We start from the raw sequence: 22,995 nt of genomic DNA, 5'->3' as shown, positions 1-22,995 counted from the left end.
AATAAAATAATCCCAGATACCCCTCCTTTAACGAGTTCTGTGCTTATGCATTGGGTGTGAATATGGTCGATGTGGAAGATTGGATTGGAATTGTTGACAATCCACAAAACTGAAAGGAAGTGCCTTTTTATTGCAATTTCAATGATTTGGAGTATTTAATGATAGACTGAAAGCAACTGCATGTGCAAGAATGTATACAGTAAGAACCTGAATTTGGCCATCAGATATTATCGCAAATTATTTTACTTACAGAACTGAGACAAATAAATTACACACAACTTCGTGCCAATATATATTTTATTTGCAAACTGAATACAGTCAGATGAGAGACCGTACAACAAATACATATATGTTGTGCAGCTCAGAAGCTATCAATACATCTTGACAGTATATGCAATATTAGATAACGCTCACTGACAAATCCATCCTAAAAGTGAAGGAAAAAAAAGGTCACAAATGAGTTAAAATTCACTGTTTAAGTGCACATAAATAGAATATGACGACTTATGAAAACAACTAGAAAAGGTGAATACATACAGTATATATGTAGAGTGGCTTTTGAAAGTATTCCCCCCCATGCTACAACTATAAACATTTTGTTTTCTTTTTATTGTGAAGCAAACAATAAGTAGGACAAAATTACTGAAAACTTCAGTGTGCATAACTATTCACCCCCCTAAAGTAAGTACTTTGTAGAGCCTCCTTTTGTGGCAATTACAGCCGTAAGTCATTTTGGATAAGTCTCTATGAGCTTTCCACATCTTTTCACTGGGATTTTTGCCCGTTCCTCAAGTCAAAACTGCTCCAGCTCCTTCAGGTTAGATGGTTTCCTATGGTGAACAGCAATCTTCAAGTCTGACCACAGATTCTCAATTGCACTATGGTCTGGTCTTGGACTAGGCCGCTCTTAAACATTTACACGTTTTCCCTTAAACCACTCGAGTGTTGCTTTAGCAGTATGCATTGGGTCATTGTCTTGTTGGAATGTGAAGATCTATCCCAGTCTCAAATTACTGAAAGACTGCAACAGGTTTTGCTTAAGACTATCCCTATATTTTACACCAACCATCTCCTCCTAGACTCAGACCATGTTCCCTGTCCCTGCTGCTGAAAAACATCCCCACATGCCACCACCATGTTTTACTGTGGGGATGGTGTTCTTGGGGTGATGAGCTGTGCTGGTTGATGCCAGACATAGCATTTACTCTGGTGGTCAAAAAGTTTCACTTTGATCTCATCTGACTACAGCACCTTCCTCCATACATTTGAGGAGTCTTCCATGTCTTTTGGCAAACTCAAAATGAGCTTACAATTTTTGTGTGTAAGTAAGGTTTTTTTCTGTCAGGTATTCCATAAGTGCCACCTCTATGGAGTCTATGGCTTATTGTGGTCGTATGGACATATACTCAAGTCTCTGCTTGGGAACTCCACAGCTTCTTCAGGGTTACCTTTGGTCTCTGTGCTGCTTCTCTGATTAATGCCCTCCTTGCCCAGGCTAAGAGTTTTGGTGGGCGGTCCTCTCTTGGCAGGTTTGATGTACTACCATGTTCTTTCCATTTGATGATAATGGATTTTATGGTGGTCAGGAGGATCATCAGAGATATGGATTTTTTTTGTTATAATCCAACCCTGACTTGTACTTCTCAACAACTTTGTCCCTAAATTGTTTGGAGAGCTCCTTGGTCATCATAGCGTTGTTTAGTTAGTGGTGGCTCTTGCTTAATGGTGTTGCAGCCTCTGGCTTTTCAGACAAGGTGTGTGTATATACTGATAGACCATGTGACATTTAGATTGCACACAGGTGGACTTCCTTTCACTAAGTATGTGACTTATGAAGGTAATTGCTTGCACCAGAAATTTTTAGGGACTTCATCACAAAAGGGGTGAATAAATATGCACATGCCAATTTTTAATCATTTGATCACAAATTTAATTTATGCCTATCTTTTTCTTTCACTTCACCAACTTAGACTATTTAGTGCTGATGCAACACACACAAATTGGATTGCAAAAATATTTACACACGTTGTAACTTAACAAAATAGGTAAAAAGAAAAGGGGGTGAATACTTTCTCAAGCCACTGTATGACTATATTGCATGTATAAATATATATGTAGATATACAAATGCTTCTCACTAAACTATAATATCAAAATTTAATTTATTTCAGTTCTTCGATACAAAAAGTGAAACTCATGTATTATATAGAGTCATTACAAACAGATCTATTTCACGTGTTTGTGTTAATGTTGATAATTATGGCTTACAGCCAATGAAAACACAAAAGTCATTATCTCAGTAAATTAGAATACTTTATACCACCAGCTTGCTTGAAAAATGATTTTAAAATCCAAAATGTTTACCTACTGAAATGTATGTTCAGTAACTGCACTCAATACTTGGTCGGGGCTCATTTTGCATCAATTACTGCATCAATGCGGCATGGAATGGAGACGATCAGCCTGTGGCACTAATGATGTGTTCTGGAAGCCCAGGTTGCTTTGATCGCAGCCTTCAGCTCATCTGCATTGTTGGGTCTGGTGTCTCTCATCTTCCTCTTGATTTTGACAATAATCCTTAGATTCTCTACTCTGGCGAGTTTACTGGCCAATCAAGCACAGTGATACTGTTGTTTGTAAACCAGGTATTGATAGTTTTGGCAGTGTGGACAGGTGCCAAGTCCTGCTGGAGAATTAAATTTCATCTCCAAAATGTTCCTGGTATATATCTGCGCTGACTTTGGTCTTGATAAACCACAGTGGACCTACACCAGCAGATGACATGGCTTCCCAAACCATCACCGATTGCGGAAACTTCACACTAGACCTCAAGCAGCTTGGATTGTGTGCCTCTCCATTCTTCATCCAGACTCTGGAACCTTGAATTCCAAAGGAAATGCAAAATTTACTTTAATCTGAAAACAACACCTTGGACCTCTGAGCAACAGTCCAGTTCTTTATCTCCTTGGCGCAGGTAAGATGATTCTGGCGTTGTCTATTGGTCATGGGTGGATTGACACAAGGAATGCGACACTTGTAGCCCATATCCTGGATATGTCTGTGTGTGGTGGCTCTTGAAGCAATGACTCCAGCAGCAGGCCACTCCTTGTGAATCTTCAACAAATTTTTGAATGGCCTTTTCTTAATCCTTTCAAGGCTGTGGATATCTCGGTTGCTTGTGCAACTTTTCTACCACACTTTTTCATTCCACTAAACTTTCCATTAATATGCTTGGATACAGCACTATGTGAACAGCCAGCTTCTTTAGCAATGACCTTTTGTGCATTACCCTCCTTTTGGAGTGTGTCAGTGAGTGCCTTCTGGACATCTGTCAGCAGTCTTCCCCATGATTGTGGAGCATACTGAAACAGACTAAGGGACATTTTTAAATGCTTAGGAACCCTTTGCAGGTGTTTTTTTTTTGTTAATTATTGTAATTTACTGAGATAATGACTTTTGGGTTTTCATTTACTGCAAGCCATAATCATCAACATTAAGGCCATGTGCACACGGTGCGGATTCTGCTGCGGATCCGCAACGTTTCAGGCTCTGCGGGTCCGCAGCAGATTTAGCTGCGTTGTACAATACCATTGTTTTCAATGGTAAACTGAAAAACGCTGTGTACATGCTGAAGATTTTTCTGCGCGGATTTGCTGCGGGTTCATATCCGCAGCATGTCAATTCTTTGTGCGGATTCCGCTGCGGTTTCCCACCTTCTCCATTGTAGAGGTGTGAAACCGCAGGGCTAAACAGCGGGCTAATCCGAAGGTAAACCGCAGGTCTTTTGACCTGTGGATTGACCTGCGGATTTTACCAAATCCGTGCAAAAAAATCCGCAGCACCTAAAACTACGTGTGCACATAGTCTAACAGAAATAAACACTTGAGATCACTATGTTTGTAATGACTATATAATATATGAGTTTCCCTTTTGCATTGAAGAACTGAAATAAATTAACTTTTTGATGACATTCTTATGTATTGAGCAGCACTTGTATATTGCTGCAGAAGCAGTCAGAATATTTCCAACATTTAAGCAGCAGATTAAGTTTGTTACCACTTGAGAGAAAAGTCAGGACTGGTGCCAAGCAGAATTTTGTGCAACGACACATTTCGTTGCATCCAGTCTTTCTTGTACTGAATGATAGTCACAGGAAAGCCCAATGTGCATGCAACTAAATTAAAATGGATGTATTTACAGTATATGGACTAAACATAGAGATTAACTGTTGCTTTACTAACAGTTGACTGAATCACACACTAAGGCCGGGGTCACACTTGTGAGTGCAATGCGAGAAACACGTGAGTCTCTCGCCTCAATACCCGGCACTGCCACCGGCAATTGGGACCGGAGTTTGCGGCTTCATGTATTTGTATGCAGCTAAACGCTCTGGTCTAAACCGCCGGAGGAGAGACTCGCATGAGTTTCTCCCATTGCACTCGCAAGTGTGACCCCGGCCAAAAGGCTAGGATATTTCTTGGCTTATGGCACGATGATACCTTATGCTATCAATCCATACACTGTATAAGGGACAATTACAAGCAAATGCCATTAGTAACATTATTATTAAGCCAAGGACCCATTTTTTCTAAAGAAGTAAAAGTAAATCCCCTGTAAACTATCGCATGTGCAGACTTTGCAGTATATTTTACAATGAGTTTATACCTTTAAATAACAATGTGCAAAATCTATCGCAAATTTGCAATCAATCTGAACCAGAAATTAAAATCCACAGCATTCTTTAAATGTGCAGCCTCTGAATGCAGAGCATATGAAAAGGGTTTAACTTTTACTTTAATATCTATCTAACAGATAAGAATAGCTCTCGTGCCTTGGAATACATTTGTATGATAAACTAGATGGTGGCCAGATTCTAACGCATCGGGTATTCTAGAATATGTATGTAGTTTCTTTATGAAGATTTAATAATAATGCAATAATGCACCCCCCAATCCTGGTATGCATGGTCCTCTCACCCCCAATCCTGATATGCATGCTACCCCTCACCCCCCAATCCTGGTATGCATGGTCCTCTCACCCCCCTTTGCTGGTATGCACGATCCCGTCACCCCCCTTTCCTGGTATGCATGGTCCCCCTCACCCCCCTTTCCTGGTATGCATGGTCACCCTCAACCCCCTTTCCTGGAATGAATGGCCCCCTCACCCCCTTATCCTGGTATGCATGGTCCCCCTCACCCCCCTTTCCTGGTGTGCATGGTCCTCTCACCACCCTTTCCTGTTATGCATGGTCCCCCTCACCCCCCTTTCCTGGTATGCATGGTCCCATCACCCCCCTTTCCTGGTATGCATGGTCCCCCTCACCCTCATTTCCTGGTATGCATAGTCCCATCACCCCCCCTTTCCTGGTATGCATGGTCCCCCTCACCTCCCCTATCCTGGTATGCATGGTCCTCTCACCCCCCCTATTTCCTGGTATGCATGGTTCCCCTCACCCCCCTTTGCTGGTATGCATGGTTCCCTCACCCCCTTTTTGTGGTTTGCATGGTCCTCTCACCCCCCTTTCCTGGTATGCATGGTCCCGTCACCCCCCCTTTGCTGGTATGCATGGTCCCCTCACCCCCCTTTCGTGGCATGCATGGTACCACTCACCCCCCTTTCATGGTATGCATGGTACCACTCTCCCCCCTTTTGTGGCATGCATGGTCCCCTCACCCCCCTCTCGTGGTATGCATGGTCCCCTCACCCCCTTTCATGGTATGCATGGTCCTGTCACCCCCCTTTGCTAGTATGCATTGTCCCGTCACCCCCCTTTTGTGGTATGCATGGTCCCCTCACCCCCTTTTCATGGTATGCATGGTACCCCTCACCCCTTTTTCCTGGTATGCATGGTCCCGTCACCCCCTTTGCTGGTATGTATGGTCCCCTCACCCCCCTTTTGTGGTATGCATGGTCCCCTCACCCCCCCTTTTGTGGTATGCATGGTCCCCTCACTCCCCTTTCATGGTATGCATGGTCCCCTCACCCCCCTTTCGTGGTATGCATGGTCCCCTCACTCCCATTTCGTGGTATGCATGGTCCGCTCACCCACCTTTCGTGGTATGCATGGTCCCCTCACCCCCCTTTCGTGGTATGCATGGTACCACTCACCCCCCTTTCCTGGTATGTATGGTCCCCCTCTCTCCTAGGAAACTGCACACATACAAAAAAAAAAACATTTATACTCACCCACCTTTCCTGTGGTCCAGCGCTGTCCCGTTCTGCCGGAGGCTGGGGGAGGAGTTGGCACTGGCGGAGTACGCGCATGCCCACACCGCGCTGTCCGGCGCCATTTTCCTGAAGACACACTGCAAATGTGTCTTCAGGAAAATGGCGCCGGATAGCGATATGCGCAAGCGCGTACTCCGGCATCAGTGCCACACTCCTCCCCCAGCCACCTGCCCCGGTCACCGTAAGAAGAGAAGCGCCGCGGCAACGCTCCTCCCGGTGAGGTAAGTATGTAAGTATGGCGCTGGAGATTGTGATCTCCGGCGCCATACCCATTATCATACAGTACCTGTCTGTCTGTTTGTCACAGAAATCCTGCGTCGCTGATTGGTCACGGCCGGCCGGGCTCATCCTATTAGCGACGCGGGATTTCGGTTACAGACAGACATGATAAGACAATTATATAGATAGATAATGGAAGTAAGTATATATAAAAATACGTAAATGTGGTTAATTTTTTTAAACAAAATTTACAGACTCTCAATACTTTAGTAATTTACACCAGATTGTAGTGTAAGATTGCTCAGCTAAAGAGGTGACATGGAAAATTTTCAACTTTTATTGTCACTGGCCAAACAATGTGTAAAGTGGGCAGAGTCTGCAAAGGTTTGTTAGAGCTGGTGAAACATTTCCCGCACATTTACAGCAGATGTAAATAATATTTGCTCATTGTCAAATTGGCAAAAATGCAAAAAAGGTATTAAGTTTACTCATAGATTTGGCACATACTGATAGAATATCCTCAGCTTAGGTTATCCATATTACCTTGGCATGGGTCAATATCAGCACCCCCACAGACCAGCTGTTAGAATGGGGTCTTTCATCGTTTACACTGTTCTGATTAACGTTATTGCTTGCACATTCCTTTAATTATCATTACTGCTTTAACCTTACTTATATTGTACTTCATTTCTTACCTTGTGATGAAAAATCTGTTTATTGTGGCGCTAGAAAACAAATGTAGTAGTTTAGTGACTTACTTTATTCCTACGCATAACAACCATAAAAAACGGCACAAACAGCAAATATTTAGTGTGAAAACTAAAAGCAATGTCATCACCATCATAACAGAAAGCTTCATATTACTGTGTATATATATATCAACATGTAAAAACTCTGACAGCACACATATTTAACCCCTTGCTGACATGGCTAATTTTCGTTTTTGTGTCTTCATCTATTTCCTCCCATTCTTCCAAGAGCCATACATGTTTTTCTATCCACCCAGCTGTATTAAGACTTGTTTTCACCTAATGTAGTGGAAAACGGAAAAAAAATATTCCAAGAGCGGTAAAACTAGAAAAAAAAAAAAAAGCAATTGTGACACTGTTTTTTGAAAATTGAATTTACAGACTACATTGTGATCAAACGTGTCCAGTTTTTTTATTATTTTATTGGTAAAGTAAAAATCGGAAGTTTGTAAAAAAAAAAAAAAAAATTCAGGGGATTGTGCAACCATTTTCCAAGACCAATGATGTTCTCATTTTTTGGTCGATAGAGCTGTGTGGGGGCTTATTTTTTGTGGGGCAAGACAAGATTTTAATTAATATAAAAATTGGGATAGATATGACATTTTGATCACTTTTTATAGCATTTTTTTGTGGTATTGTGGTTTCCCAAAAACGTAATTTTGGTGTTTTGGAATTCTTTATGTGTACTGTTTTTACCAATTTTCATAATTATCTTTATATTTTCATAGACTACAGTAGATGCATACATACCACATGCGTTTATTTTTTAGTATCTTATTTATTTTTGTTATTCTAGCTTATGATTCTTTAAAAATTTTTCATATAGTTTTTTAAGCTATTTTTGATTTTTTATTGTATTTGTTAGTTCCCTTATGTTACTTGAACCTGTGATCGTCTGATCACTGTTACTATACATAGCAATACCACAGTATTGTTGCATATAGTAAAAATGACAATTTTCTTTGGAGCCTATTCACAGAGTGGGTTTCAAAGGAATTTAAGCATTATACTTCTGTCTTTGTTTTTTTCCTGTTCAGTGGCCAGTGTGAACATGCGCTTAAATGCTGCATGCACAACAGTTTATATCCCAGTTCATATCTTTAGTTTTTCTCAGTCTGTTTGCACCATATGCATGTAAAGGTGTGACCTGACTTTTATTTGAGCTTGACATTCTATTGATGTGGTCTCCCATGGCTATATGTCCACTAGCTGGGCCCAGCCTTTATACATATGCATGTGACTTGACAAACGGTAAGGTTTTTAACATTAGAGTTAGGACCGTCCCAAACAGGGTCGCAGTGAAGAGGTGGGATGACTTTGTCAATTTTTTTATCACAAAACATGTTAACTAACTACCGTATATTATTTTCGTGCACTATTGCTGTTTATTTATCTACTGCAGGGCATTATATTTCTGTCTTTTTTCTTTTTTTCTGTTCAGTGGAGAGTGTGAACAGGCGCTTACATGCTGCATGCACACCAGTTTGTATCCCAGTTCATATTTTTAGTTTGACACATTAGTGGTTCAGATTTGAATTCTGGTACAGTTGTAGCCAAAATTATTGACATCCCTGCAATTCTGTCAGATAATACTCAGTTTCTTCCTGAAAATCATTGCAAACACAAATTTTTTGGTATTATTATCTTCATTTAATTTGTCTTAAATGAAAAAACACAAAAAGAATTGTCCTAAAGCCAAATTGGATATAATTCCACACCAAACATAAAAAAGAGGGTGGACAAAAGTATTGGCACTGTTCGAAAAATCATGTGATGCTTCTCTAATTTGTGTAATTAACAGCACCTGTAACTTACCTGTGGCACCTAACAGGTGTTGGCAATAACTAAATCACACTTGCAGCCAGTTGACATGGATTAAAGCTGACTCAACCTCTGTCCTGTGTCCTTGTGTGTACCACATTGAGCATGGAGAAAAGAAAGAAGACCAAAGAACTGTCTGAGGACTTGAGAAACCAAATTGTGAGGAAGCATGAGCAATCTCAAGGCTACATGTCCATCTCCAAAGACCTGAATGTTCCTGTGTCTACCGTGCGCAGTGTCATCAAGAAGTTTAAAGCCCATGGCACTGTGGCTAACCTCCCTAGATGTGGACGGAAAAGAAAAATTGACAAGAGATTTCAACGCAAGATTGTGCGGATGTTGGATAAAGAACCTCGACTAACATGCAAACAAGTTCAAGCTGCCCTGCAGTCCGAGGGTACAACAGTGTCAACCCGTACTATCCGTCGGCATCTGAATGAAAAGGGACTGTATGGTAGGAGACCCAGGAAGACCCCACTTCTTACCCCGAGACATAAAAAAGCCAGGCTGGAGTTTGCCAAAACTTACCTGAAAAAGCCTAAAACGTTTTGGAAGAATGTTCTCTGGTCAGATGAGACAAAAGTAGAGCTTTTTGGGCAAAGGCATCAACATAGAGTTTACAGAAGAAAAAAGAGGCATTCAAAGAAAAGAACACGGTCCCTACAGTCAAACATGGCGGAGGTTCCCTGATGTTTTGGGGTTGCTTTGCTGCCTCTGGCACTGGACTTCTTGACCGTGTGCATGGCATTATGAAGTCAGAAGACAACCAACAAATTTTGCAGCATAATGTAGGGCCCAGTGTGAGAAAGATGGGTCTCCCTCAGAGGTCATGGGTCTTCCAGCAGGACAATGACCCAAAACACACTTCAAAAAGCACTAGAAAATGGTTTGAGAGAAAGCACTGGATACTTCTAAGGTGGCCAGCAATGAGTCAAGACCTGAATCCCATAGAACACCTGTGGAGAGAACTAAAAATGGCAGTTTGGAGAAGGCACCCTTCAAATATCAGGGACCTGGAGCAGTTTGCCAAAGAAGAATAGTCTAAAATTCCAGCAGAGCATTGTAAGAAACTCACTGATGGTTACCGGAAGCGGTTGGTCGCAGTTATTTTGGCTAAAGGTTGTGCAACCAAGTAATAGGCTGAGAGTGCCAATACTTTTGTCTGGCCCATTTTTGGAGTTTTGTGAGAAATTATCAATGTTTTGCTTTTTGCTTCATTCTCATTTGTGTTTTTTCATTTAAGACAAATTAAATGAAGATAATAATACCAAAGAATTTGTGTTTGCAATCATTTTCAGGAAGAAACTGAGTATTATTTGACAGAATTGCAGGGGTGTCAATACTTTTGGCCACAACTGTATATGTGGATTTGCCCTACTACAGTGAAGGAAATAATTATTTGTAAGTTTGCCCACTGACAAAGACATGAACAGTCTATAATTTTAAGGGTAGGTTAATTTTAACATTGAGAGATAGAATATCAAAAATAAAATCCAGAAAATCACATTGTATAAATTATATAAATGTATTTGCATTTTGTTGTGAGAAATAAGTATTTGATCCCTCTGGCAAACAAGACTTAATACTTTGTGGCAAAACTCCTGTTGGCAAGCACAGAAGTCAGACTTTTTTGCAATTGATGATGAGGTTTGCACACATGTCAGGAGGCATTTTGGTCCAATTCTCTTTTTAGATCACCTTTAAGCCATTAAGATTTTGAGGCTGTCGCTTGGCAACTTTGAGCTTCAACTCTATCTATAAGTTTTCTATGGGATTAAGGTCTGCAGACTGGCTAGGCCACTCCATGACCTTAATGTGCTTCTTTTTGAGCTACTCCTTTGTTGCCTTGGCTGTATGTTTTGGGTCATTGTCTTTCTGGAAGACCCAGCCATGACCCATTTTTAAATGTCTTGTTAGAGGGAAGGAGGTTGTCACACAGGATTTTACGGTACATGGCTCCATCCATTCTCCCATTGATGTGGTGTAGTCCTGTGCCCTTAGCAGAGAAACACTCCCAAAACCTAATGTTTCCACCTCCATGCTTGACAGTGGGGACGATGTTCTTTGGGTCATAGGCAGCATTTCTCTTCCAACAAACACGGCGAGTTGAGTTAATATCAAAAAGCTCAATTTTTGTCTCATCTGGCCACAGCACCTTCTCCCAGTCAATCACAGAATCATCCAGGTGTTCATTGGAAGCTTCAGACGGGCCTGCGCATGTGCCTTCTTGAGCAGAGGGACCTTGTGGGCACTGCAGGATTTTAAAACTTTACGGCATAATGTGTCACCAATAGTTTTCTTAGTGACTGTGGTCTCAGCTGCCTTGAGATCGTTAACAAGTTCCTCCCGTGTAGTTTTAAGCTGATCTCTCACCTTCCCCATGATCAAGGATAGCCCACGAGGTGAGATTTTGCATGGTGCCCCAGATCGATATCGAATGACAGACATTTTGTATTTCTTAAATTTTCTAACTATTGCCCAACAGTTGTCTCCTTCTCATCCAGCGTCTTACTTATGGTTTTGTAGCCCATTCCAGCTTTGTGCATGTCTATGATCTTGTCCCTGACATCCTTAGAAAGCTCTTTGATCATGCCCATGTTCTACAGGTTAGAGTCTGACTGATTAATTGAGTCTGTGGACAGGAGTCTTTTATAACGGTGACTATGTAAGACAGCTGTCTTTAATGAAAGTAACGAGTTGATTAGGAGCGTCTAACTGGTCTGTAGGGGCCAGAACTCTTAATGGTTGGTAGGGAATAAGATACTTATTTCTCACTGCAAATAAATTTATAGAATTTATATAATGTGATTTTCTGGATTTTAGTTTTGATATTCTCTCAATGTTAAAATTAACCTACCATTAAAATTATAGACTGCTCATGTCTTTGTCAGTGTGCAAACCAGGGCTGTGGAGTCGGAGTCGTGGAGTCGGAGTTAGTTTTGGTTGGAGTCGGAGTCGGTAGAAATGTACCGACTCCGACTCCAGCTTTAAAAAAAATGTATTAATATTTCATAATTGAACTTCATATGAATTTTATAAATGTTACTCAAATATATATGTTCTATCAAACTATGAACAACAGTGATAAGCAGTTCTGCTGGAGATAGAGACATTTCTTACTTCTTGTGTGTCACTGTTCTCCACTGCCCTTATCTAATCTTATACTTGGTTAACCTCATGCTGCCCCAACCCCCCTACTTACAATGTATGAAACTGAAAGTGAAAATGTGTTGCAAATTCTTAGTAGTAAAGCTCCTCCTCTAGACTAGATCATACTAGGTGTGCGTCTTCCAAGCATCTCACAGCTGCCTGCTACTCAGAAGAGGAAGATTGTAAGAAGTATTATCCTTTCAACAAACTTTGCATCATTTAACTGTGAGTACATGAGGAATAATAACAGTATTACTGACCACTATATCAGTTGTACGACCTGGCAATAATTTTGTACAATTGTTTTTAGGAAAAACAATTGTCATTTGGATTGTGAATGCAGAATTAAAAACCTGAGAATGTCAAAGAAGCATCACATTAAATCAGCTGTATTTGAACATTTCACCATCACTCAAGATAGAAAACATTATGTCTGTCAGTGTATGACAAATGATCCAGACAAAAACAAATGCTGTGAAGCCAAGATGAGTGCATATTCAGGCAAAGATAAAAATGCTCCTACCAGAGCTTCTAATCTAAAGAGACATTTACAGCGCTTTCATCCAGAAGTACTGAAAGCAGTGGATGAGAAAGACTGCATCCAATCCAATGAACCAGTGCCCAGCTCTTCCAGCCAAACAAAGGAGCAGAGAACTTTGCAGCCATCAGTTGCAAGATATTTTGTCAGTGACAAAGTTACTGTGACAATGACAGTAGATACATTTAAAAAACAGATCATAGAGCTTGTTGTAAAGGATAGTGTGCCTATTTCATTATTTTCAAGACCAGCTTTTATGTGTCTGAATGGGGAAATGGCCCGCAAGCTTGGTGTTTCTCTGGAGAGAGAGAGTATTAGAAAATTAGTAATCGAAGAAGCTTTTAAACAAAAAGAAGAACTTAAAAAAACTCTCAAGGGACGCTTTCTGTTTCTTAAAATGGATGCCTGCACACGTCACAGAGTGAACTATTTTGCCATCAATGTCCGATTTGTTTGAAAATGAAATAGTTACCAAGACATTGGCAGTAAAAGACACCAAAGCTCATCACACCAGTGAGTTTCTCCAGGTCTTGGTGGAAAAGGTTCTGCAAGACTATGAACTTAAAAAAGATCAAGTTCTTTCTGTCGTAACTGACAATGCTTCAAATATGATAAGTACTATTAAGCTAATGAATGAGAGTAATGATGGTGACCAGCAGCTAGAAGAACATTCTGGGTCCACAGATACAGAAATGTTTGAAATAGAGGAACACAGTATTGTAACTGAGGAGCAAACTGAAGTTGCTTCAGATGAACAGCAACATGATAGTTTAGATGATCTTGTTGAAACTGTGTCAATATGTTCTTTCATTCATCACATGCGATGTGTTGTGCATACGCTACAGCTGGCTATAAGAGACAGTCTGCAAGAAGGACATGCTGCTGCACTGATTGGCAAGGTGAGAAAATTGGCTACTGTTGTCAGAACCCCTAAAGTTGACTCAATTTTGAAGAGACGTGCTGGAAAAGGGGCAATTATTGATCAAGCCACACGATGGGGCAGTACTTACTTAATGATTCAGCGCTTGGTTGAACTGAAAACCTTTCTTGTAGACATGGCTAACCCTCAACTGACGCTAAATGAAAGTCAGTGGAATCAGGTGACTGAGCTGGAAAAATTGCTAGAGCACCCATTTACAGTGACTAAAAAATTACAAGCAGAGGACGTAACTCCAGGTATTTTCTTAAAGGAGTGGAAGAACCTGATGTTTCGCCTGTCCCAAAGAGGAGAGTTAATTGCAAGTGGCATTGCTACATCAATGAAACAGAGAGAGGAGCTACTATTACAAAATAACATTCTTTTGGCAGCTGTTTATGTAGACCCAATGCATCGGATTCTTCTAGATGATCAACAGCTAAGTAAAGGAAAAGAAGCTCTGTTTGAAATAGCAGTAAGGATGAAAGGGTTGCAGAACAGTCAGGAGGAACAAGAAGAATTTGGTCGTCCTGCCACATCTTCACCCTCATCATCAACTGATGAAGAATTTAATTTCGAAAAATAATTGGATCACAAGGACCGTGCAAAGCGTTCCTGCATAGAAGAAGAGTCATCCCCATCAAGGAACACAGCCAGTACATTTCAGCAGAATTTTTCATGTGCACTAAAAGAAATTGAGAAATTTGACCGTTCATCAAAAATAACAGTGCAACAAGCGATTCCTCTGTATCCTGACATTGTTAGAGATGTTGCCCGAGTGGTTACTGCTTTGCCACCAACACAAGTTAGTGTAGAGAGGTTGTTCTCTGCTCTCAAAATAATTAGATCAGATTTGAGGGCATCCATGAAGGAGGATCTGACAGAGGCAATACTTTTTCTGAGGACAAATTTATAGATTTCTTCTTATTAACTGCATAAAAGTGTTTATTGCATATTTACTTACAGTTTAGAAAAGTTTATAAAAGTTATTTGCTATATTCTAATTGTATTCTAATAAATGTAGTTTTTGCTCTAAGTGGTCTGATTACTTATATGATGGTGAGAAACTGAATAAGCACGATGCTTAATATTTTACAACAGTAAATTTGTTGTTATGAATTGGCCATTTATGAAGGAGTCGGAGCCGGAGTCGGAGTCGGAGCCGGAGTCGGAGCCTGATAAAATCCTGGAGTCGGAGTCAGAGTCGGAGTCGCAACTGTGGCTTACCGACTCCACAGCCCTGGTGCAAACTTACAAAATCAGCAAGGGATCAAATACTAATTTCCTTCACTGTACATGGTATGGAATTCATTTTTTATGGCTCCATTGTATAGAAAATTGTGCATTGCATTTTATTATTTTTTAAATTATTGTTGGTAGAAAACAATGCCATACAAATGTAAAAAATGGACTTGTGGATGTAAAAAAAAGGAAATATGGGTGTTTTATGGATGTAAAAAATGGATATTAAGGTAGCAATGGTCGCACAAAGAGATTAAAAATCATCTCTTTTTTCAGTCCAAAAAGCAAATGTTTTTGCATATGCTCATATGAACCCAGCCTAAGAAACATACCACTAAGCTGTGTCTGAAGCATCTCATTCAGGCAACCAGTCCACTGACCTGTCATGGTGAGGGGCAAAAATAGCAAAGCTAAATTGTACAGTATACTCTTATAACGCACATTATACCTGGGTATATTGTTTGCATTATTTTCAAATAAATCATGAATGGACTTTTTCAATTTTTGAAAAGTGGACTTAAATGATTCCTGAAATGTAAAATTACAAACACAGAAAGTAGTCATCCTCCCTATTCAGTGCTGGCTCTTTGATCTATTGCTTCTGTCCTCGGTGCACATCATGAATGCAGCCAATCGCTGAGCTCAGTTTGGAAAACAACTTTAGCCATGTAGCAACCAGTGTTTTGGTTCTAAATGACAATGCTTATTAAACGTTATAAACCTTCACAAATGAAAGTAATCAACACACAAACAAACACAGTTCCTTCTTTGGGTAGGCAAATTAAGCACACAGTCTTTGACCCTTGCAGCGACACATGCCCTGCTCTGTTGGATCAGCAACCAGACTGACTGCCTCTCCAATACCACACACACCTGAGCTAATTTAGCAGCCTGAGTGGCTCTTTGACCACTCATAAATCCTGGACCTAAAATCCGTTCCCTCCAAGAAAAAAATGCTCAGTAACCTGCTGTTACTGGAGCCTACATTCCGGGACCTACATCATACCTTCCATTCAAGATTTTATAACCTGCCTGCCTATATATACGAGGGGTGTTCATTAAAGATTTCCTCTGACCCACTTTTATTTATCACAGGACGCTGAAACTGCTCATGTGTAATGATATACCGTATTTTGCGGATTATAAGGCAAAAAATAGGAAAAAAAAACTTTTAATAAAATGGTCGTGCCTCATAATCCATGCATCATATTACTTACTGGGGGTGGTGAAGCGGGGTCCCAGGGTCACTGCTGGAGGAGGAAAGAGCGGCACATTACTGCAGGCCGCAGGCTGGGATGAGGGGGTGTTCCGCTGCAGGTGAAAATGGCTGCGGTGCTCTGTCGTGTGGGGGGCTCCGTCAGGATTTGTGAAAGAACAGAGCCCCACCTGCACATCCATTATTGCGATGCGGTGCCCTCTGTGAAAATCTGTGAGATCTCAATCTGAGCATGCGCTGTCCCCAGCACCCAATTTCCCAGAAACCACCGCATCGCAGTAATGGATATGTGGGAGGCTCCGGGAAAATGGCCGCCGGGAGCTGCACATGCTCAGATTGAGCTCTCAGCATCGAGATCTCATCTCCCGAGATCTTGGGACGAGATCTCGTTGCTGAGATCTCAATCTGAGCATGTGCCGCACCCAGCATCGCATCGCAGTAATGGATACGCGGGGGGCTCCAGGCTTTCACTAAATGCTGGCGCAGCCCCCCCCACACCACAGAGCACCACAGCCATTTTCACCCACAGCGGCGCACATCGTGACACCCCCTCATCCCAGTCTGCAGCCTGCAGCAACGCGCCACTCTTGCCTCCTCCACCAGTGATCCTGGGACCCTGCTCCATGGCTGCCGGTAAGATATATCCGCATTATAAGACACACCCCCAAATTTGGGGGGAAAAAAGTGGGTCTTATAATCCGAAAAATACGATAAGTCTCTATAGGTTACTGTTATGATTGAGTCACCGTAGGAGGCAAAAACAGAAATGCTAGCTAAGTCCAGAAAACCAGAGAAGTTGGCAGTTATCGGATTGCAGACCCCTGAACCTATCAACACAACTAGCAGTAGCCGTGGGGGGTTCCTACGATGCCCTAGACCCCTCGATCACAGCCGGAGAAATAGCTAGGCCTAAAGAAAGAAAGGGGAAAACTAAACTGCCCCAGAGCAGACCCCAAAGCAATAGGCAGCCCCCAACATATAATGACGGTGAAGCAAGATGAAAACACTAACACAGACAGAAACATAGACTGAGCAAAGACGGGGCCCAATCTAGCTAGATAGAAAAGGACAGGAAGGCTGCTGTCTGCAATCCGTGAAAAACCCTATGAAAATAAGAGCCAACACACTGACAGTGAAAAAGGCCCTGAAGACGCTAGGCTTCAAAAAAGCTATGTCAGTACTCAGGAATATTCTGAAGACAGAGCTACAGGCAAAAGGAGATTCAGCTCACCCCAGCAGGGAATGGCAGAATTCAGAAAAGCAAGGAAAACAAAAACAAAACACTAATGCAAACAGGCAAAGCAGAAAAACTTAGCTTAGTGGAGCAGGAATCAGACTGGTGTCCTAGAAGTCCACAGAGAAATCACCCGCAGGGCAGAAGGGCGTCGGCAGCCTTATATCCAGTCCGTGACTCCACTCAGCCAGTCATCCTCATCAGGTTCAAGTGCCTGATAATCAAGCTCATTACCTTCCTTCACCAGAATAGGGAGATCACCAGACCTCAGTGACGGAGGGGAAAATGAACTCACAACAGTACCTCCCCCTTGAGGAGGGGTCACCGAACCCTCAACCACGCCACCAGGGCGATCAGGGTGAGCCCGATGAAAGGCACGCACCAATCTTTTGGCATGAATATCAGAGGCAGAGACCCAGGAATTATCCTCCTGACCATAACCCTTCCACTTAACCAAATACTGGAGTCTCCGTCTAGCCAGATGGGAATCCAGTATTTTCTCTACCTCATATTCCATGTTACCTTCAACCAATACAGGGTCTGGAGGTGCCAGCCCAGGAACAACTGGTTCAACAAACCTCTTCAACAAGGACTTATGGAACACATTATGGATTTTAAATGTGACAGGAAGAGCCAAACGGAAAGAGACCGGATTAATAATCTCCAAAATCTTGTAAGGTCCAATAAATCTAGGCTTAAACTTAGGAGAAGCCACCTTCATAGCAATATTTTTTGATGATAACCACACCATATCACCAATCTTAAACTGGGGATCAATGGTCCTATGTCGATTGGAAAACCGCTGGGCCTTTTCCTGGGAGAGAGATAACTTATCCACCACTTGGTCCCAGATCTGGTGCATTCTCTCCACCACAGTGTCAACACCTGGGCAGGCAGAAGGCTCCACCTGCCCTGAAGAAAATCGAGGATGAAACCCAAAGTTACAACAAAAAGGTGACATCAAAGTGGCAGAACTAGCTCTATTATTTAAAGCAAATTCGGCCAAGGGCAAAAATGAAACCCAATCATCCCGATCAGCGGAAATAAAACATCTCAAATACGACTCCAAGGTCTGGTTTGTTCTCTCTGTCTGCCCATTGGTCTGTGGGTGAAAAGCAGATGAGAAGGACAACTGAATTCCCAGCTTGGAACAAAAAGTCCTCCAAAATCTAGACACAAACTGAACTCCTCTGTCAGATACAATGTTATCAGGAATCCCGTGTAAGTGAACCACCTGTTGCAAAAACAGGGGCACCAACTCAGAGGAAGATGGCAACTTAGGGAGTGGTACAAGATGAACCATCTTAGAGAACCTATCACAAATCACCCAAATAACAGTCATTCTTTGAGAGACCGGCATATCAGAGATATAATCCATTGAAATATGGGTCCATGGCCTCCTGGGGACAGGCACAGGCATCAACAACCCACTAGAGCGAGAACAAGGTTTAGACCGGGAGCAAGTCCCACAGGACTGCACAAAATTCCTGACATCATGAGACAAGGTGGGCCACCAAAAAGAGCGACTCACCAGATCTCTAGTACCAAAAATACCTGGATGACCAGCCAATGCAGAGCAATGAACTTCAGACATCACTCTCTTCCACTGGTCAGGAACATACAACTTTCCACTGGGACAACGCTCAGGTTTGTCCTCCTGGAACTCTTGCAGAGCAAGTCTCAAATCGGGCGAGATGGCAGAAAGAACTACCCCTTCGCCTAAGATGGTAGCAGGCTTGGTCACCACAGGAGAATCAGCAAAGAAACTCCTAGAGAGGGCGTCTGCCTTGACATTCTTAGTTCCAGGAAGAAAAGAGACCACAAAATCAAAACGTGTAAAAAACAAGGCCAACCTAGCCTGTCTAGGGTTCAAGCGTTTAGCCGACTCTAGGTAAATCAAATTCTTGTGGTCAGTGAGGACCACAACTTGATGTTTAGCTCCCTCCAACCAATGTCTCCACTCCTCAAATGCCCATTTCATGGCCAACAGTTCCCGATTCCCCACATCATAGTTACGTTCAGATGGAGAGAACTTTCGGGAAAAGAAAGCACAGGGATTCATTTTAGCTGTTACAGGATCCTTTTGGGACAAAACAGCTCCTGCACCAATCTCAGAAGCATCCACCTCTACCTGGAACGGGAGTGAGACATCAGGTTGCCGCAAAACCGGGGCGGAGGTAAATCTTCGCTTCAGCTCCTGAAAGGAAGCAACAGCCTCCGGAGACCAATTCAACACATCAGCACCCTTCTTAGTCAGATCAGTCAATGGCTTGGCAATACTAGAAAATTTTGCTATAAAATTTCCGATAAAAATTAGCAAAACCCAAAAACTTCTGGAGAGCCTTCAAAGAAGTGGGCTGAACCCAATCATAAATGGCCTGTACCTTGGCCGGGTCCATTTCAATAGTTGACGGAGACAAAATAAATCCCAAAAATGAAATCCTCTGTACTCCAAAAAGGCATTTCGATCCTTTGACATACAGGGAATTCTCCCTCAAGATCCGGAACACAGTCCGAATATGTTCCACATGAGAATCCCAATACTTAGAGAAGATCAAAATATTATCCAGAGAGATAATCAAAAATTTATCGACAAAGTCTCGGAAAATATCGTTCATGAAGCACTGGAAGACAGAAGGGGCATTAGTGAGCCCAAAAGGCATCACCAGGTACTCAAAATGTCCCTCCGGAGTATTAAACGCCGTCTTCCATTCATCCCCCTGCTTAATGCGGATAAGATTATACGCCCCCCTGAGGTCAAGCTTGGTAAACCAGCAAGCACCTCTAACTCTAGAGAATAGATCCGAAATCAGGGGTAACGGATACTGATATTTAATAGTAATTTTATTGAGGGCACGATAATCAATACAAGGCCTTAAAGAACCATCCTTTTTGGCCACAAAAAAAAACCCGGCACCTAAGGGTGAAGAGGATGGTCTAATATGACCCTTCTCCAACGCCTCCTTAATATAGGACCGCATAGCCTCGTGCTCGGGTACAGATAAATTGAAGAGCTGACCCTTGGGAAATTTACACCCCGGGCTTAGTTCAATTGCACAGTCATAACTCCTATGAGGAGGCAGAGACGCAGACTCATTCTCACTAAATACATCATAAAAGTCCGCCAAATAGTCAGGAACATCATGCGACTGAGGAGAGGTGGAAAAAACCGGAGCCTCACTAAAGGTACACCGACAACCCCAACTCACCACAGACACAGATTTCCAATCCAAAACTGGATTATGAATTTGCAACCAGGGAAACCCCAGAACAACGGCATCATGCAGACCATGCAACACCAAAAATCTGCAATTTTCTTGATGGTCTGGGGCGACCCGCATGACCACCTGGGTCCAAAACTGAGGTTTATTTTTAGCCAAAGGAGTAGCATCAATCCCCCTCAAAGGGATAGGCGTCTGCAGAGGTGTCATCGGAAATCCACAACGTTTAGCACAATCCAAGTCCATTAGGTTTAGCGCTGCTCCCGAATCCACAAAAGCCTTGGTGGAAAATGTGGACAGGGAGCAGATCAGAGAAATTGCCAGAAGAAACTTAGGTTGAACACCACCAACAGAAAACGTGTGTGCAAAGCGTTTCTCTCGTTTAGGACAAACGGAAATAATATGCGAGGCATCTCCACAGAAAAAACACAGCTTATTACGCCTTCTGAACTCCTGACGTTGCGCCTTAGACAAAACTCTATCACATTGCATAGGTTCAGACGTCTGTTCAACCGGTGGCAACACCTCTCGTGCAATCCTGCGTTCACGTAAACGCCGATCAACCTGAATGGCTAATGACATAGAATCGTCCAGACCAGAGGGAACAGGAAATCCCACCATAGTATCTTTTACGGCTTCTGACAAACCCTTCTGAAAGAGAGCAGCCAAGGCATTATCATTCCAGGTAGTAAGGACCGCCCACTTTCGGAACTTTTGACAGTACAACTCTGCAGAATCTCGACCCTGGTTCAATGCCAACAGGGTCTTTTCAGCCTGATCAATAGCATTAGGTTCGTCATACAACAACCCCAAAGCTTGAAAGAATGCATCCACATTAGTCAGAATAGGATCATCTGGTTTCAAAGAAAACGCCCAATCCTGGGGATCGCCACGCAGCAAAGAGATGACAATTTTAACCTGCTGCGCGGAGCTCCCTGACGAGTTAGGCTTCAAGGCAAAAAATAATTTACAATTATTTTTGAAACTCAAAAATTTAGATCGATCCCCAAAAAATACATCAGGTGTAGGGATCTTTGGTTCAACAGCATGCGAACGAGCAAGGTAGGCGGAAATTCCCCTCACTTCCGCAGCGAGCTGCTCCACACGATCAGACAATTGCTTTATCTCCATTGAGAGAAAAAAAAAAAAATTCCCCCTACGGCCTCAGAGATATAGAGGAAAGAATATACACACACTTTTTTTTTTTTTTAAACACAATTCTTTCCTGCTATTGAGTACCCTGGAATCTGCAGTATGGCGGGTGATTCTGTTATGATTGAGTCACCGTAGGAGGCAAAAACAGAAATGCTAGCTAAGTCCAGAAAACCAGAGAAGTTGGCAGCTATCGGATTGCAGACCCCTGAACCTATCAACACAGCTAGCAGTAGCCGTGGGGGGTTCCTACGATGCCCTAGACCCCTCGATCACAGCCAGAGAAATAGCTAGGCCTAAAGAAAGAAAGGGGAAAACTAAACTGCCCCAGAGCAGACCCCAAAGCAATAGGCAGCCCCCAACATATAATGACGGTGAAGCAAGATGAAAACACTAACACAGGCAGAAACATAGACTGAGCAAAGACGGGGCCCAATCTAGCTAGATAGAAAAGGACAGGAAGGCTGCTGTCTGCAATCCGTGAAAAACCCTATGAAAATAAGAGCCAACAGACTGACAGTGAAAAAGGCCCTGAAGATGCTAGGCTTCAAAAAAGCTGTGTCAGTACTCAGGAATATTCTGAAGACAGAGCTACAGGCAAAAGGAGATTCAGCTCACCCCAGCAGGGAATGGCAGAATCCAGAAAAGCAAGGAAAACAAAAACAAAACACTAATGCAAACAGGCAAAGCAGAAAAACTTAGCTTAGAGGCGCAGGAATCAGACTGGTGTCCTAGAAGTCCACAGAGAAATCACCCGCAGGGCAGAAGGGGCGTCGGCAGCCTTATATCCAGTCCGTGACTCCACTCAGCCAGTCAGCCTCATCAGGTTCAGGTGCCTGATAATCAAGCTCATTACCTTCCTTCACCAGAATAGGGAGATCACCAGACCTCAGTGACGGAGGGGAAAATGAACTCACAACAGGTTACGTGCCGATTTGCAACTCAAATCTGATAACAGTCTTGATTTAACAGGTCCTGAAGTAGTGTGAGGTTTGATAATGGACCCAGTGGAATACAGAGCAGTCATCAAGTTCCTTTACTTGAAAGGCTGCACACCAAAGGAGACGTTCGATGAGATGAAAGAGGTTTATGGTGATGATTCCCCATCATATGATGTAGTCAAGAACTGGCATCGTCAATTCAATTGTGGTCAGACTTCAGTGCAAACAGCTCCTATTCCAGGTCGACCCCACTCTGCTATTGATGAACACACCATCTAGCAAGTGGAGGTCGCCATTTTGGAAAATCAAAGCATAACAATTAGCCACCTAGCCCAAAATGTCAAGATTAGTGTGGAGTCCGTGAAAAAA

General features: G+C 42.4%; 1 protein-coding gene across 1 annotated transcript in view; it reads right to left on the bottom strand.

Annotated features, from left to right (window-relative positions):
- Nucleotides 1–279: 279 nt before the first annotated feature.
- IGFN1 (immunoglobulin like and fibronectin type III domain containing 1) overlaps nt 280–22,995 on the bottom strand; it is a 224,452-nt gene continuing 201,736 nt past the window's right edge. The window contains 2 exon segments of the mRNA XM_073561065.1: nt 280–427; nt 7,142–7,171. Coding sequence (XP_073417166.1) covers nt 7,161–7,171 — 11 coding nt within the window. The 3' untranslated portion in view covers nt 280–427; nt 7,142–7,160.

This window comes from Dendrobates tinctorius, unplaced genomic scaffold, assembly GCF_039654945.1.
Source record: "Dendrobates tinctorius isolate UK_male_01 unplaced genomic scaffold, ASM3965494v1 ptg000312l, whole genome shotgun sequence".
Lineage (NCBI taxonomy): Eukaryota > Metazoa > Chordata > Amphibia > Anura > Dendrobatidae > Dendrobates > Dendrobates tinctorius.
This window is presented reverse-complemented; position numbering and strand designations above follow the sequence as displayed.